We start from the raw sequence: 13,393 nt of genomic DNA, 5'->3' as shown, positions 1-13,393 counted from the left end.
GCTGACAGCACAGACCCCAACGGGGGGCTCAAACCCACAAACTGTGAGATCATGACCTGAGCAGAACTCAGACGCTTAACTGACTGAGCCGCTCAGACAGCCCCGATCCATAATCTTAGAAGCATGATGGACCTTTTACTTTTCTCATTGAACTATTTGTTTTTTCTCAGTGCCACAGTGAAAGCATGCTTTCTGAAGGATACATGAACAGTTTTGCAAAATATATGAAGGTATGCTTTTACATATGTGTAGAAGTATAGCAAGGCTAGGCATTTCGCTGTTGGAATTTTATTACGGTAGATTCTGGTCCTGTTTCTCTTCGCTGTCCCGCCATTTATTACCACACTAGATGAGATTAAGAGATTGTTCCTGTCCAGTTAACCTTTGTCTCTACCCTACTTTACCTGTAGCCACTCTGGATCTCTTTCAAACCTTTGAACCTCTTATCAGAAAGTGATCTTGACCTCCAGCCAGATTTGTTGGCCTCAGACCCTCAGCTCCTGCCCCCTGCCTTCGCTTCTTCTGTCTTCTCCTTTCTCAGCTCCTCCCCAATCACCATCCACTGCTCTGTCCTGTGTTATTTGGCTGATTGCACAAGCCACCTTCATCTTGCCGAATTCTTTATCCTTCCCCCTGGAAGAATCCAAATTTGGCATTCCTTCTCCAGTTCTTCATCCAGGTTGCCAAACTTTGTTAGGATAAATAGCACCGCTGTGCACACTGGAGCCGTCAAACACTCGTGGGTTTCTACTTCACAGATCCCTAGTTGTTGTTCATCAGTGCTTTTATTTGTCCTTAAAATTGGTCAGCTCTTCCATTCCCATCAATAATTTGTCTCACTTTCGCCAGTCAGGAAGACCTGTTATAGAAACGCTAAGCTCCTTTATCCTCATAGCCCGCTATGCTATGCCTCTCATCTCAATAAAAGCAAGGCCATTGCCTATGCACTCCATCAAACTCAGCCTTCCCATCAGTAGGTTTTTCATCTGACGTACCTTCCCCTCTCCTTCCCTCTGACCTCAGAGGATGGCCCTGGCCAGCCCTCCTCCTAGACTCTTGGTGCTGTTTTCTGCTTCCTCCAGAGTCTTGCCTCTACGTGTCTCCTACCCTTCCTTTTATTTTTGCTCTTGTTTTACGGGCTCCTCACCTTATGTCTGTAAACATCTTTGAAAAAGATACTGAACAACTTTCTCTTCACCCTGTGTTTCTCAGTGGCTCCCCAGTTCACTCTCTTCTTCTCCACTGAGTGTTTTGAAAGACAGTTCCGCCCCATTCTCTCCTTAGCCTCCTGTCCCATCCCTGCCTCAACCCTCTGCCCCCGAGCCTCCGGTCTCACCTCCTGCTTTGTGAAGCATCACCAGGGCCCCCTGATGGCTCAATCCCGCGGAAGCTTTTTCAGTCTTTATGGGTTGTGTCATCTACCGATTTGACAATGAAACACTTTTCTCTTGACCTCTGTGACTAAAATTATTTCTGGTTCTAATTTGTCCAGCTATTCCTCTTGTTTTGTTTTTGCATCTTTCTTAGGTTTCCCTTTCTTCTACCTACTCCTTAACAGTTGGAGCTGCCTCTCAGTGTACCACGATTCTTAACTAGAGAGTAGGTGGCCCATTAAAACCCTTTGTCAATGCTTTTAAAATCTGTATAATCTGGGACCACCATTATGGTAGTTGTTGCCTCAATAGGTCCTTCTTCCAGAGGCCTATAGTATAATGTTTTCATAATATTCTGTCATATGGAGGTGCCGTATTTACTTAACCATTTCTCAAGTATTCACTCTACAGAGATTTCTTGAACACCTACTTTATTCCAGGCTCTGTGTATGATTTCCTAGTAGGAAAAACATGGTGATAAATGGCCTTTGCTCCACTCCTTTTATGGTCTCAGTCTAGATTTCCAGTAGTTTAATCACTGTTTTAAGGATGAGTGGGTTTTCAAAGACCTTACTACCTATGGCCAAGTCACTTACTTCATAGAGTAGTTATATTTTCGCCTCCACCGACTCTGTGGGATAGTCTTAACTACTAGATATGTAAGACGGCAGTTTCCAAATCCTCTGTCCTTAGAGCTGCTCTCTCCAGATTTGTTCCCAAACTGCTTTGAGTTCCTGACAGCCTGTCCTGTTTTCTTCTTTGCCTTTGTAACCCCCTGATGCTCCCCGACCTGAAAGCCTTCATCTCTCTGTGCTGAGACCACTCATCTTCTGTGTATTTTCAGCCTGTGTATTTCATCCATGAAGGTGTTTCAGGACCCTTCCCATTGCCATGATGGCCACATTTCCCCGTTCTGTGTTCCCTTGGCGCCCTGTGGATAGAGTCATGCTGTCACGCATGGAGAGGGATTGCTTGTCTACTTCTGTGGGCTCCTGCACGCGGGATTGCTCATCTTTGTGTATGCTTAGGCTGGCTCACAGGAGCTAATATATTCTGAATTGAATGAATCCTCTTGTATTAATGTTGTAGAAATCATCCCAGAAAATCTGGCAGTCATGAACGCTGCTCTTGGCAGGGTGAGAGCACAGTGCTGGAGGTGCAGATCAGTTGTAGGAGACTGGGTCTCAGATTTGATTGCTGAGTAATACTCCATTGTGTATAAACACACACACACACACCACATCTTCTTTATCCATTCATCCATCGATGGACATTTGGGCTCTTTCCATACTTTGGCTATTGTTGGTAGTGCTGCTATAAACATTGGGGTACATGTGCCCCTTCGAAACAGCACACTGTATCTCTTGGATAAATACCCAGTAGTGCAACTGCTGGGTCCTAGGGTAGTTCTGTTTTTAATTTTTTGAGGAACCTCCACACTGCTCTCCAGAGTGGCTGCGCCAGTTTGTATTCCCCCCAGCAGGGTAAATGAGTTCCTCTTTTTCCACATCCTAGCCAATATCTCTTGTTGCCTGAGTTGTTAATTTTAGCTGTTCTGACTGGTGTGAAGTGGTATCTCAGTGTGGTTGGATTTGTATTTCCCTGATAATGAGTGATGTTGAGCATCTTTTCATGTGTCTGTTAGGCATCTGGATGTCCTCTTTGAAAAAGTGTCTGTTTGTGTCTTTTGCCCATTTCTTCACTGGATTATTTGTTTTTTGGGTGTTGAGTTTGAGAAGTTCTTTATAGATTTTGGATACTATCCCTCTATCTGATATGTCATTTCCAAATATCTTCTCTCATTCCATTGGTTGCCTTTTAGTTTTGCTGATTGTTTCCTTCACTGTACAAAAGCTTTTTATCTTGATGAGGTCCCAGTAGTTCATATTTGCTGTCATTTCCCTTGTGTCCAGAGACATGTTGAGTAAGAAGTTGCTGTGGCTTGGGTCAGAGAGGGTTTTGCTTGCTTTTGCTTCTAGAATTTTGATGGCTTCCTATATTACTTTAGGTCTTTCATCCATTTTGAGTGTATTTTTGTGAATGGTGTAAGAAAGTGGTCCAGGTTCATTCTTCTGCATTGTTGCTACTCAGTTTTACCAAACACCATTTGCTGAAGAGACTGTCTTTATTCCAATGAATATTCTTTCCTGCTTTGTCAACGATTAGTTGGCCATACATTTGTGGGTCCATTTCTGGGTTCTCTATTTTTCTAAAGATTATTTTTTTAATGTGTATTTATTATTTTGAGAGAGAGAGAGAGAGGGAGACACAGAATATAAATAAGCAGGATGCAGGCTCTGAGCTGTTAGCACTCAGAGACCGTGAGATCTGACCTGAGCCAAAGTCGGATGCTTGACCAACTGAGCCACCCAGGCACCCCTTGATATAGACTGTTAAATCCATACTCATATATTAAACTTGTCTGTAGAGTTGATATCAGGGTCATACCAGCTTTATAAAATGATTTAGAACAGCTTTTGTGTTATCTTGTGCTCTGAAACTGTTTAGGAAGTGCTTTACAGAATTGGAGAGAATTTGATAACAAATCCATCTGGGCTTGAGACCTTTAAACAAGGTAATTCTTTGTTACTCCCTGGTGACTTCCTTAGTTTCATCCCTGGTTATTCCTGGATCAAGTTGAGTACTTTCATGCTCTCTGGAACCTTCTTCTTCTCCTTCTTCTTTTTTTTTTTTTTTACATTTATTTATTTTTGAGGTCCAGAGAGAGACCGAGCACAAGTGGGGGAGGGACAGAGAGAGGGAGACACAAAATCTGAAGCAGGCTCCAGGCTCTGAGCTGTCAGCACAGGCCTGATATGGCCTTAACTCAGAAACTGTGAGATCATGACCTGAGCTGAAGTCGGACGCTTAACTGACTGAGCCACCCAGGCGCCCCTCTGGAACCTTTTACTAATCAATCACAGTTTTCAAATTCATTAGCACAAAGTAGAGTCTTGGATTTTCCCCCCTATTTACTTCAGGTGGTATTTTCCAATTTGAATTATTACTGGTCTGGATAATCATTTTCAACATTATTGTACAGTGTTATTTTCCTGAAGGACATTGTCCAGAGGTACAAAGATGTGTAATTACAGGTTAAAATGTGTGACTTATCAATGTGGGCTGACTTAGCTGATTTGGTAGTGAACTCTGGGGACAAGTGTCATTTAAAAGAGCATATTTAGGGGGCACCTGGGTGGCTCAGTCAGACTCCTGATTTCAGCTCAGGTCTGTGCATCAAGCTCTGCACAGACGGTGTGGGACCCGCTTGGGATTCTCTCTCCCTGTCTCTCTGCCCTTCCCTGGCTTTTTCTCTCTCTCTGACAATAAGTAAATAACCGTTAAAAAAAGTTAAAAGCATGTAAGGATATTAGGCGCATTTTTAACATTACATCATTGTCTATATTTAGGCTTACTGAAATAGCTCGCGCAGTTCACAGTAAGAGTAAGGAGATTGTGCTGACGGGTAATGAGGGGACGTAGGAGTTATGCTTATTTAGTAGTAAAAATAGTACAGCTGCATATGGTGATCCTTTTTCAATCAGATGGTTTCTCTTTCAGTAAATAGAGGTGCCTTTTACAGTTCATTAGGATCCACTTCATACAATTTTACTATTAGCCTTTCTGCTTTGTGCTTTTAGGGCCAAGGGAAGAGGGGGAGTCTGTGGTGTTAGAGCCGGGGTTATAGGTGCTGATCCAAAAAGCGGGAGAAAAGGATGAGCTAGTAAAATGAAGGTAGAAATCATCTGTCATTGATCAAATAGAGAAAGAAAGAGTTGACTCAAGTGTTTTCACTGTACGCACACATGGCTTCCCAATACGATGCTGGGTTCTTGGGTGAAACCAACCAATGCTGGTTGTAAATTTGTGGGCCGGGATCCGGTTTCTCCTTCTCAGAATGTCCCGGTGCTTCTCTGCGGCCTGGCAGGTTACTGTCAGCATTTCTCCCGTCCGTCAATCACGCGGGTCTGTCTCATTGTCATTACTGCTGGTGATCAGGAGACAGGTCACCACAGAAGGACCGCGTTCCACATGCAAGGTTTGGTGGTGGCTCAGGGAAGGGGGTGACAGGCCCTGAATGAGAGTGTTACTGTCTGGTAAGAAGACCCGCAGAGAAGGGAGGGGGTGGGTTCTGACGGGGCCTGCCCGTGGGCATGGCTGACACTGGACAGAAAATGGGAGTGGGGCTGGGGGTGAGGCCCACAAGGACCTTGTGAGTTAGCCAAAGGGCGGAACCTGGGCTTTCCATTTACCTTCAACTTGGCGGCACAGTGATTGTTGGAAGGGTATGATCATCTGCAAGCCCCTCCAGGAAAGCCGATCTGGGTGGTTTGTTTTGTTCTCCTGCCTCCAGTCCCTCCTGTTGTACCTGACCCTGGGCTGACGTTCGCCACAATAAAACAGCTTTTGTTGAGTTAAATCCTAACGACTTTGTGTGTTGGTCCCCAAAGCTGGGATGTCCTGCATCCCGAGGCTCTTGAGGGGTGGTGTTCAGGGAGCCCCCCCCCTTTACCACGAGGTGGAAATGGTCAAGAGCAGGAACTTACATGAAGATTGCTTTATTGTTGTAAGTGATTTGGTTTAATTATTCAGTCTTCTCCCCAGAGCTCTAAGTGAAAGGTACTTTTCTTTTTTTTTTTAAGATTATTTATTTATTTTGAGAGACAAATAGCAGAGGAGGGACACGCAGAGAGAGAGAGAGACAGAGAGACAGAGAGACAGAGCGACTCCCAAGCAGCCTCTGCGCTGTGACACAGGGCTTAATCCCACGAACCATGCAATCATGATCTAAGCTGAAATCAAAAGTTAGATGTTCAACCAACTGAGCCCTCCAAGCACCCCAAAAAAGGTGGTTTCTTTTTTTTTAATTTTTTAATCTTTATTTTTGAGAGAGTGTGTGAGCAGTGGAGGGGTGTAGAGAGAGAGAGAGACGCAGACTCTGAAGCAGGCTCCAGGCTCTGCGCTGTCAGCACCGGAGCCCGATGTGGGGCTCAAACCCACGAACCGCAAAATCATGACCCGAACCAAAGCTGGCTCTTCACCGACTGAGCCACCCAGGCGCCCCTGTACAAAAGTTTTTAAATATGTAAGGCGTCATACAAAATTGTTCATAATCTTTACCATGAACAATTTCTGTGCTCTATTGGGGAAGAAAAGCTGTAAAGAGTTGTAAACTTTCAATAGTTGCAGAACCCAAATATGACTTAGATCATGAGGAGCCCCTTCCCTGTCCTGGCCTGCTACTCATTCAGCCAATGGCCCCCTGGATCTTAGAAAAGATTATGGATCCATCCATGTTTACGGGGTCTTTATCAGATGACGGCCCCTCCAAATACATTTAGTACAAATTGAATTAATTGGAATTACATCTTAAATACACTAAAAACTCATTACAATAAGAATGCACTACTCACTTTAGTTTGGCCAACATGGTGTGAATGTCCATTTTGCATACGTTATCTATTCTTATTCTTAAAAAAATTTTTTTTTATGTTTCTTATTTATTTTTGAAAGACAGAGACAGCACGAGCAGGGAAGGGTCAGAGAGAGAGAGAGGGAGACACAGAATCTGAAGCAGGCTCCAGGCTCCGAGCTGTCAGCACAGAGACTGACGTGGGGCTCGAAGCCACGAACTGTGAGATCATGACCTGAAGCCGGAGTCTGACGCTCAACTGACTGAGCCACCCAGGCACCCCTATTTTTATTCTTAAACAGCAGCAACAGAGAAAATACGATTTGCTTCTCGCTGTGTATTTCTTTGTAAGGTTGTTAACCTCAGCTAACAGTGACATTGGGGAGGGCACGATGGGAGAGGTCTCAGGATCTGAGATCCCGTTCTAAAGCTCACACCCACAAGCCCCCCCCACTCCCGCCTCCCCAAATCAAGGCTTACAGTGAGGTCGTGTATTATTCCTGGGCAGTGTTACCCTTGGTAAAGGGAAAAGGGGAAAAAATTAAAAAGCAAAAAGATGTGTAGGGAACTACGTTTTATATCAGGTTTCGAATCCAGCAGTGGGCTGTAAAATCAATGTAGCTGGATGGGCAAGGCAGCATTTTTCATTTTTAATAGGAAAAGATTGAAGACGGAGTGTGGGCAAGTTTGTTTCTGAATTATGTATACACATAATCAATTGTACACGTGTAATTGGTTGAAATGTACAAACATTTACTGCTCTGAGTCATAGTGAAAAAATGATAGATACTGCTTTAAATATCAGTAAATTGCCTTGTATAAACCAATTAAGAGCATGCAATGTATGCGTCGTTTCTCTGTGACTTTGGAGTGTCTCTGAAACATTTTACCAGAAGAATCATAAAGCGTAGGTTAAATGTAAACAGGACTTTCTCTAAAAATTGAAGCAAAGGCTTTTAATACTGACTGTTATAAGCTCTCTAAATGAAAATTGTATTTATTTATTGAACTGGGGCTTTAGGTAAAAGCATTTAAGTAGCTGTTTATACCTAACAAAGTAGTTGTCCTAAATCTGCTGATATATGCATGGTTATTATCAAGAGAATAAGGCAACTTAATTGAAAATTCAACGACAAAGACCAGTGTTCTGTGATCACGTGTAAATTGAGGTCATTTTTCTAAGAATTTGTTACATTAAAGTGCAGACAGAGGTGGCCAAACCTCAGTGAACTGAATAGCACTATTCTTAAATACGTGTTAAATCGTGAGTTTTTGTTGCTTTGAGCCACCATCGATTCTGTTAATAAAAAGTTATTTTATTATATAATGCCAAATTACGTGTGCACAAACTCTTAAACACACTCATTACTGCTAGAATACATATAATACGTAGGTACGTATTTATGGTTCTTAAGTTTGGAGGAACTGCTGGCATAGAAATAACAGTGTTTTTTCCTTTTTATGTTTCTCAAGGACTTTTTATTTAAATTCTGTGATTTGTTTCTTTACGTGTTGAAGGTGTACAGTGTACTTCATATATTTCATTTTTACAAAGTGGCCCCTGTCCTTTTGCTACTTACAAAAACCTATGTAGATTTCATCCATGCCTTTGGTAGTTTTCTCTCTGAAATAAAATTATGGCTGATGTAACATCCATGTTCTACATTTAATAAGAGATTTTTTGCTCTTTGGGTTTTCTTTTTTTTTTTTAGGACTGTTTCAAATTCACTTGTCATTTCATGAGACAAAACTAAAATTTGTAAATAAGAAAAATTGTAATATTTCCATAGGTTACCTCTACTCATAAATCTCGTGCTGAATCCGGTAATTAGCAAATAAATAGGATGTTGCTGTGGGGATACATTTGTCAGCGTGAAAATTTATTTTTGATTAATGCTGATATAGTCCGTGTCTAATATTTCAAGCTAGCTCGACTCTGTTTTTTCTGCTGCTCCCACAGTGCTTTTATTTTGTAGGCTGGGTGGATCAAGGGGCAATTAGAAGAAGTTTGATCAGTAAATTGAAGGTTCCCTGAATTTCTGGCTTTCTCCACAAGGTTAATGGGAGAAGAAGCAGGTGGTTCAAAGGGCCCCTGTGGTGGGCATCTGTGTCTTCTATTTGTTTGGAAGAGGATGCGTTTTGGAAGTTCATCTTCCGTGGCCGGTGGTGGTAGGACTAGTGTTGGAGACCATTTTGGGAACTGGTGGTGGATGCCAGAAGGTGTAAAGTACGAGTATTTTGAAAAATTTTAAATTATACTTCCATGGACTAACTAAAGTATTATGTGAGTATTGATACTGTATTCATTTCGTATAAAAAGGTGTCTAGGGAATTTTCTAACTTCCACCATTATACCGAGTACTTAGACGCCCGTATTAAGGCTGGAATTAGTTATTGTCATAATCATCAAGGAAGTACATCCTTATAAAATTTAAAGTTATTGTTTTTTTTAATGTTTATTTTTGAGAGAGATGAAACACATGTGGGGGAGGGGCAGAGAGAGAGGGAGAGAGAAAAAGCCCAAGCAGGCTTTGTGCTGTCAGCGCCCAACCGGACATGGGGCTTGAACTCACGAACCGTGAGATCATGATCTGAGCCAAAGTCTGACACTTACCTGACAGAGCCACCCAAGTGCCCCGATGTTAATTGTTAACCAAAGGACAACATATGCTTTTTCACAAAATCCACTTGTGCTCAGATGCTCAGATCTCAGAACTACAGCCTCTGGGCCCACGCTCCTCTCCCTCCCCTGTCGGCACCAGGGCAGCCCTCCCGAGCGCCTTGTTAGTTACTGCTTGTGGGTTACACCTGGTATTTCGGGACTGGCTCACATGTACCAGTTCCGGGGTCATTACTTTGATAGAGGAGCTCTCTGACGCAGTGGGCTCCCCGCGCACTTACACATCACGGTCCTGGCACGCGGGGTTGGCAAGAGGAAAGGGTGTTCTGTCACTCTTCTGCTTCTCCTTTCGTTTATTTCCCGGTTCTTCCTTCTCCCTCTTCCATGTTTGGCACAGGTTTTAGGCCATCCGTGAACTTTGTTTAGACTTGTTTCTAAGCTAGCAGGCATTTGTTTTCTCCCTCTGGTAACATCACTGTTGGGCATTTACGTGTCTTTATAAGGAAAGCTTTATTTTTAGGTATTTATTAGGCACCTAAATGTTTGCTAACCACCGTTCAGTATTTAAAATGCACTAATTATTTGCATTATGAAAACATTAATTGATCGGAACTGGTCCTTGTGACAAGGATGTAATCAAAATGATATATTCAGTTTTATAATAAGGGAGTATGTCATTACTTTAACAGTTTGCACATATTTCTTTCATAAATAATTCATTCCGTAAATATTTATTACTATGTATGAGGCTCCTTGTATAAGTAGTGTGTTTGTCTTACTGCATTCTTATTTGTATATGATGAATTGATATGTAAAATCTCTTTGTTTTTCTTAGATAAAATTGAAGAAGCACAAAAAGAACTTAATGGGGCAGAAGTGTCAAAAAAAGGTAAATTAAAATCAACCCCAATGTGTACTGTATTCTTCACAGAGATTGCTAGACAGATGCCTATAATTGCAGCCTCACTAAATCTATCAGTGTAAATATATCACAAAATTAGAAATCACCTTAGATTGACTGATACCTAAAAGTATATGGACTTTGCTTCTGAAATGCTTTAGCTCTGTAGTATATTCTATAACTGTTTCCTACAAATTAAGGTATTGCTGGTAGTCTTATGAGAGATCATTGCAACTCTTTTGAACATCCTAATTATGAGATTAATAATGATGGCTGTGTTTCAACATATATGTACCTAGCTATGTGTGTTCTTGCGATGCAACTTTTTTTTTATAATAACGGAAGCCAAAGCTGGATAAAATAATATGAATGCTAGTCAGGGGGAAGAATGGTTGAGTCAGTTGTAATACATTGATATTTTAGGGTACATTATGTGCCTTTTTAAGAAATGTTAATTCTTTCAGTTGATGGTGGTGGTTTACTGCTGAATGAGGAAAATGGAACTGTTCTGTAGCCTGTAAGATACCTCAGTTTATAAGGTCAGGCAGATGACAAAGGCGTACCCACATACGTATTTATACACATTTCTGTACAGATGATTAAACGGGATTGGACAGAGTTTGCAAGGACTGTACACAGTATGTGTACAAAGATGGCAGGAAGGGCTGAGGAAGCTGAGCTTTCCTTTATGTGGCTTTATGGTTTGTATTAGCTCTAGTGGTTGTGATCTTGTATAAAAATTTTAAAGGCCAAAATTGGTTTTCCTCCTAGAAAACCTACTGATCATTTTTCCAGATAATATGAAAAATATACTCAATATAGAACAGTCTGGAGAGGGGAGGACAGTGAGGTAGAATGTCTTCCAACACTGTGTGCTAATGAGTAAAATTGGATAAAAGGATATAATTAAAGCTCCCTTGATAACATTTATATTTCTGACTTATTATTTCTTTGTCCTTATTATATCTTCTAACTATAGTGGAATATTCTGACAGTAATTTAGCCATATATGATTCCAATGGAAAGTCTTTTTTTTTTTTTCTCCCCAATCTATTTAGGTTCCTAGGTAAGTAGCTTTAGTAGAAATAGTTCTGGCTATCCAGGCTTTCCGTCCCCTGGGCCAACCTGTGAACCTCCAAGATGGTTTGGGGTTGGTCTGAATAGTTTATTGTGACACACAGCAACCTTGAAGTGTCTCTCCCGTTTTCTTCTTCTCCCACCCCCTCCTTCCATGCAGTCTGGAATGTCTGTAACAAACAGGCTCCTTCAATGACCTTCTTGCAGAAAAGTCTAGAGAGAACAGAGAAATCACTATGGCCATGCTGTCCCTCTCGATGGTTGACTAACCATCCCTTCCCCCATTGCTGTAGATACAAAGCATGTAAGACACGCAGGCCCAGAGAGCTGACACCTCGTCATGGTGTAGAACTGCTGCAAGAAGAAAAATAAACGGGTGCTTGTTTTGCATTTCCTTCTTTCTTACTCCAGGGGCAAAGAATTTTAAGAACAGTCAACCCGATGCCTTTAGGAAGGAGGAAGCGGAACAAAGGTTCTCAAAAAGGAAAGTGGATAATGAGGTTCAGAATAACTAGTGGGCTGCAGTTGGTGGGCTACACTTACTTCAGACTCACGGTGAATACCCAGCGAGTGTGGCTCTGAGCAGCTCACGACTCAGCATTACCACTTGACTCTCAGTTTTACAGTCACATTTCGGGGCCAATCAAAAGTAAAATAGTTTTTCTCTCAAATATAATTAAGGAATAATATCAGGTTGTCTTTAACAATATGAGAGAAAATCTTGGAGTAATAGAAGTATTGAGATTTCTCAAATCTTTGCTGGCTGAGCTGTTGATGAGAGGAAATTCATTTCTTCCCTCGAATAACATGCTGTAAAAATTGGTGGTTATTTTTATTAGGGTGAGTTTTTCCCTCTGAAAGTTTGACTTTTTTCTTCTATTTTTCTACAATGCTTGTAGTTCTAGGCTTTTTCTCCATTGAAGGTACTGTAATCCTTTAATTTTTTTATTGTTCTTTCTCCCCCTTTCTTTCTTCTTGTTTTTTTTTTTTTTTTTAACCATTAGGACAAGTAACTCACTTGATGATTAATGGCAAGCCCTTACAAAACCCACAAGAAAAATCTACCTTGCCCATTGTTAGATCTTTATTGTTTTCCAACATTTTAAGAAAAGATTAATTTGTTTAGTGTAATATGGTGGCAAAGAAAGTGACTTTGTCCTTTACACACCAATAAAATAAGGAAGGGCACTAAATTATGTTAATGTGTTTCGTTATTCTTTCCAGAGAGGAGGAATGAATGAAAATTAGATGACTTTGATTTATTTTAATTAAAAAGATTTTTTTTACATTTATTTATTTTTTCAGAGATAGAGTAAGACAGAGCATGAGCGGGGAGGGTCAGAGAGAGAAGGAGACGCAGAATCGGAAGCAGTCTCCAGGCTCTGAGCAAGCATTCAGCACAAAGCCTGATGCGGGGCTCAAACCCACCAACTGTGAGATCATGACCTGAGCTGAAGTCGGATGCTCATCCGTCTGAGCCACCCAGGCGCCCCTGATTAATTTTAATTTTAATCAGTTTGGGGATAAACATAACATGTAACAGTCGCATACATCTTCATAATGTCATTGTTTTCTTCCTTACAGTGCTCTTTACTTGTTCTTAACACCCATCATATTTGACACTATTCCTAAAATTATTGCATGGGATTTGAATAGTGAATGTCACAGATGTAGGAAATAGGAAATGTATAAAATAAACTAGGAAGAAATAAATAGATCAGTTTATCAGGAGAACTTTCCTATTTCATAAGTTTTTTTTTAATCTGATAAGTGTTTTTTTTTAATATAACACAATTTATTTTTTTTAACATATGCAATTATTTCCCATCATTTACAATACAGTAGTTACAATGACACTCCAAACAGAAAAGCAAAGTAAAAAATCAAAACCCCAACTTCCATTTCATGTAATTAGACTTATACAGAAATTAGAAGGTCAAGTAACAACTAGTTAATCACCTAATTTCACAGCTATCTGAAGTGGCGATCATCATATAGCAGCTTATCTA

The 13,393-nt window shown here is 41.0% G+C and overlaps 1 protein-coding gene across 3 annotated transcripts in view; it reads left to right on the top strand.

Annotated features, from left to right (window-relative positions):
* The window catches only part of HIVEP1 (human immunodeficiency virus type I enhancer binding protein 1), a 143,537-nt gene that overhangs the window by 64,867 nt on the left and 65,277 nt on the right, over positions 1 to 13,393 (top strand). For all 3 annotated transcript variants that reach the window (XM_029943427.1, XM_029943425.1, XM_029943426.1), the window contains exon 3: positions 10,242 to 10,295. In XM_029943427.1, the coding sequence (XP_029799287.1) occupies positions 10,242 to 10,295 (54 nt within the window). The remainder of the gene's footprint in view (positions 1 to 10,241; positions 10,296 to 13,393) is intronic.

This window comes from Suricata suricatta, chromosome 7, assembly GCF_006229205.1.
Source record: "Suricata suricatta isolate VVHF042 chromosome 7, meerkat_22Aug2017_6uvM2_HiC, whole genome shotgun sequence".
In the NCBI taxonomy this organism is placed as follows: Eukaryota; Metazoa; Chordata; class Mammalia; order Carnivora; family Herpestidae; genus Suricata; species Suricata suricatta.
This window is presented reverse-complemented; position numbering and strand designations above follow the sequence as displayed.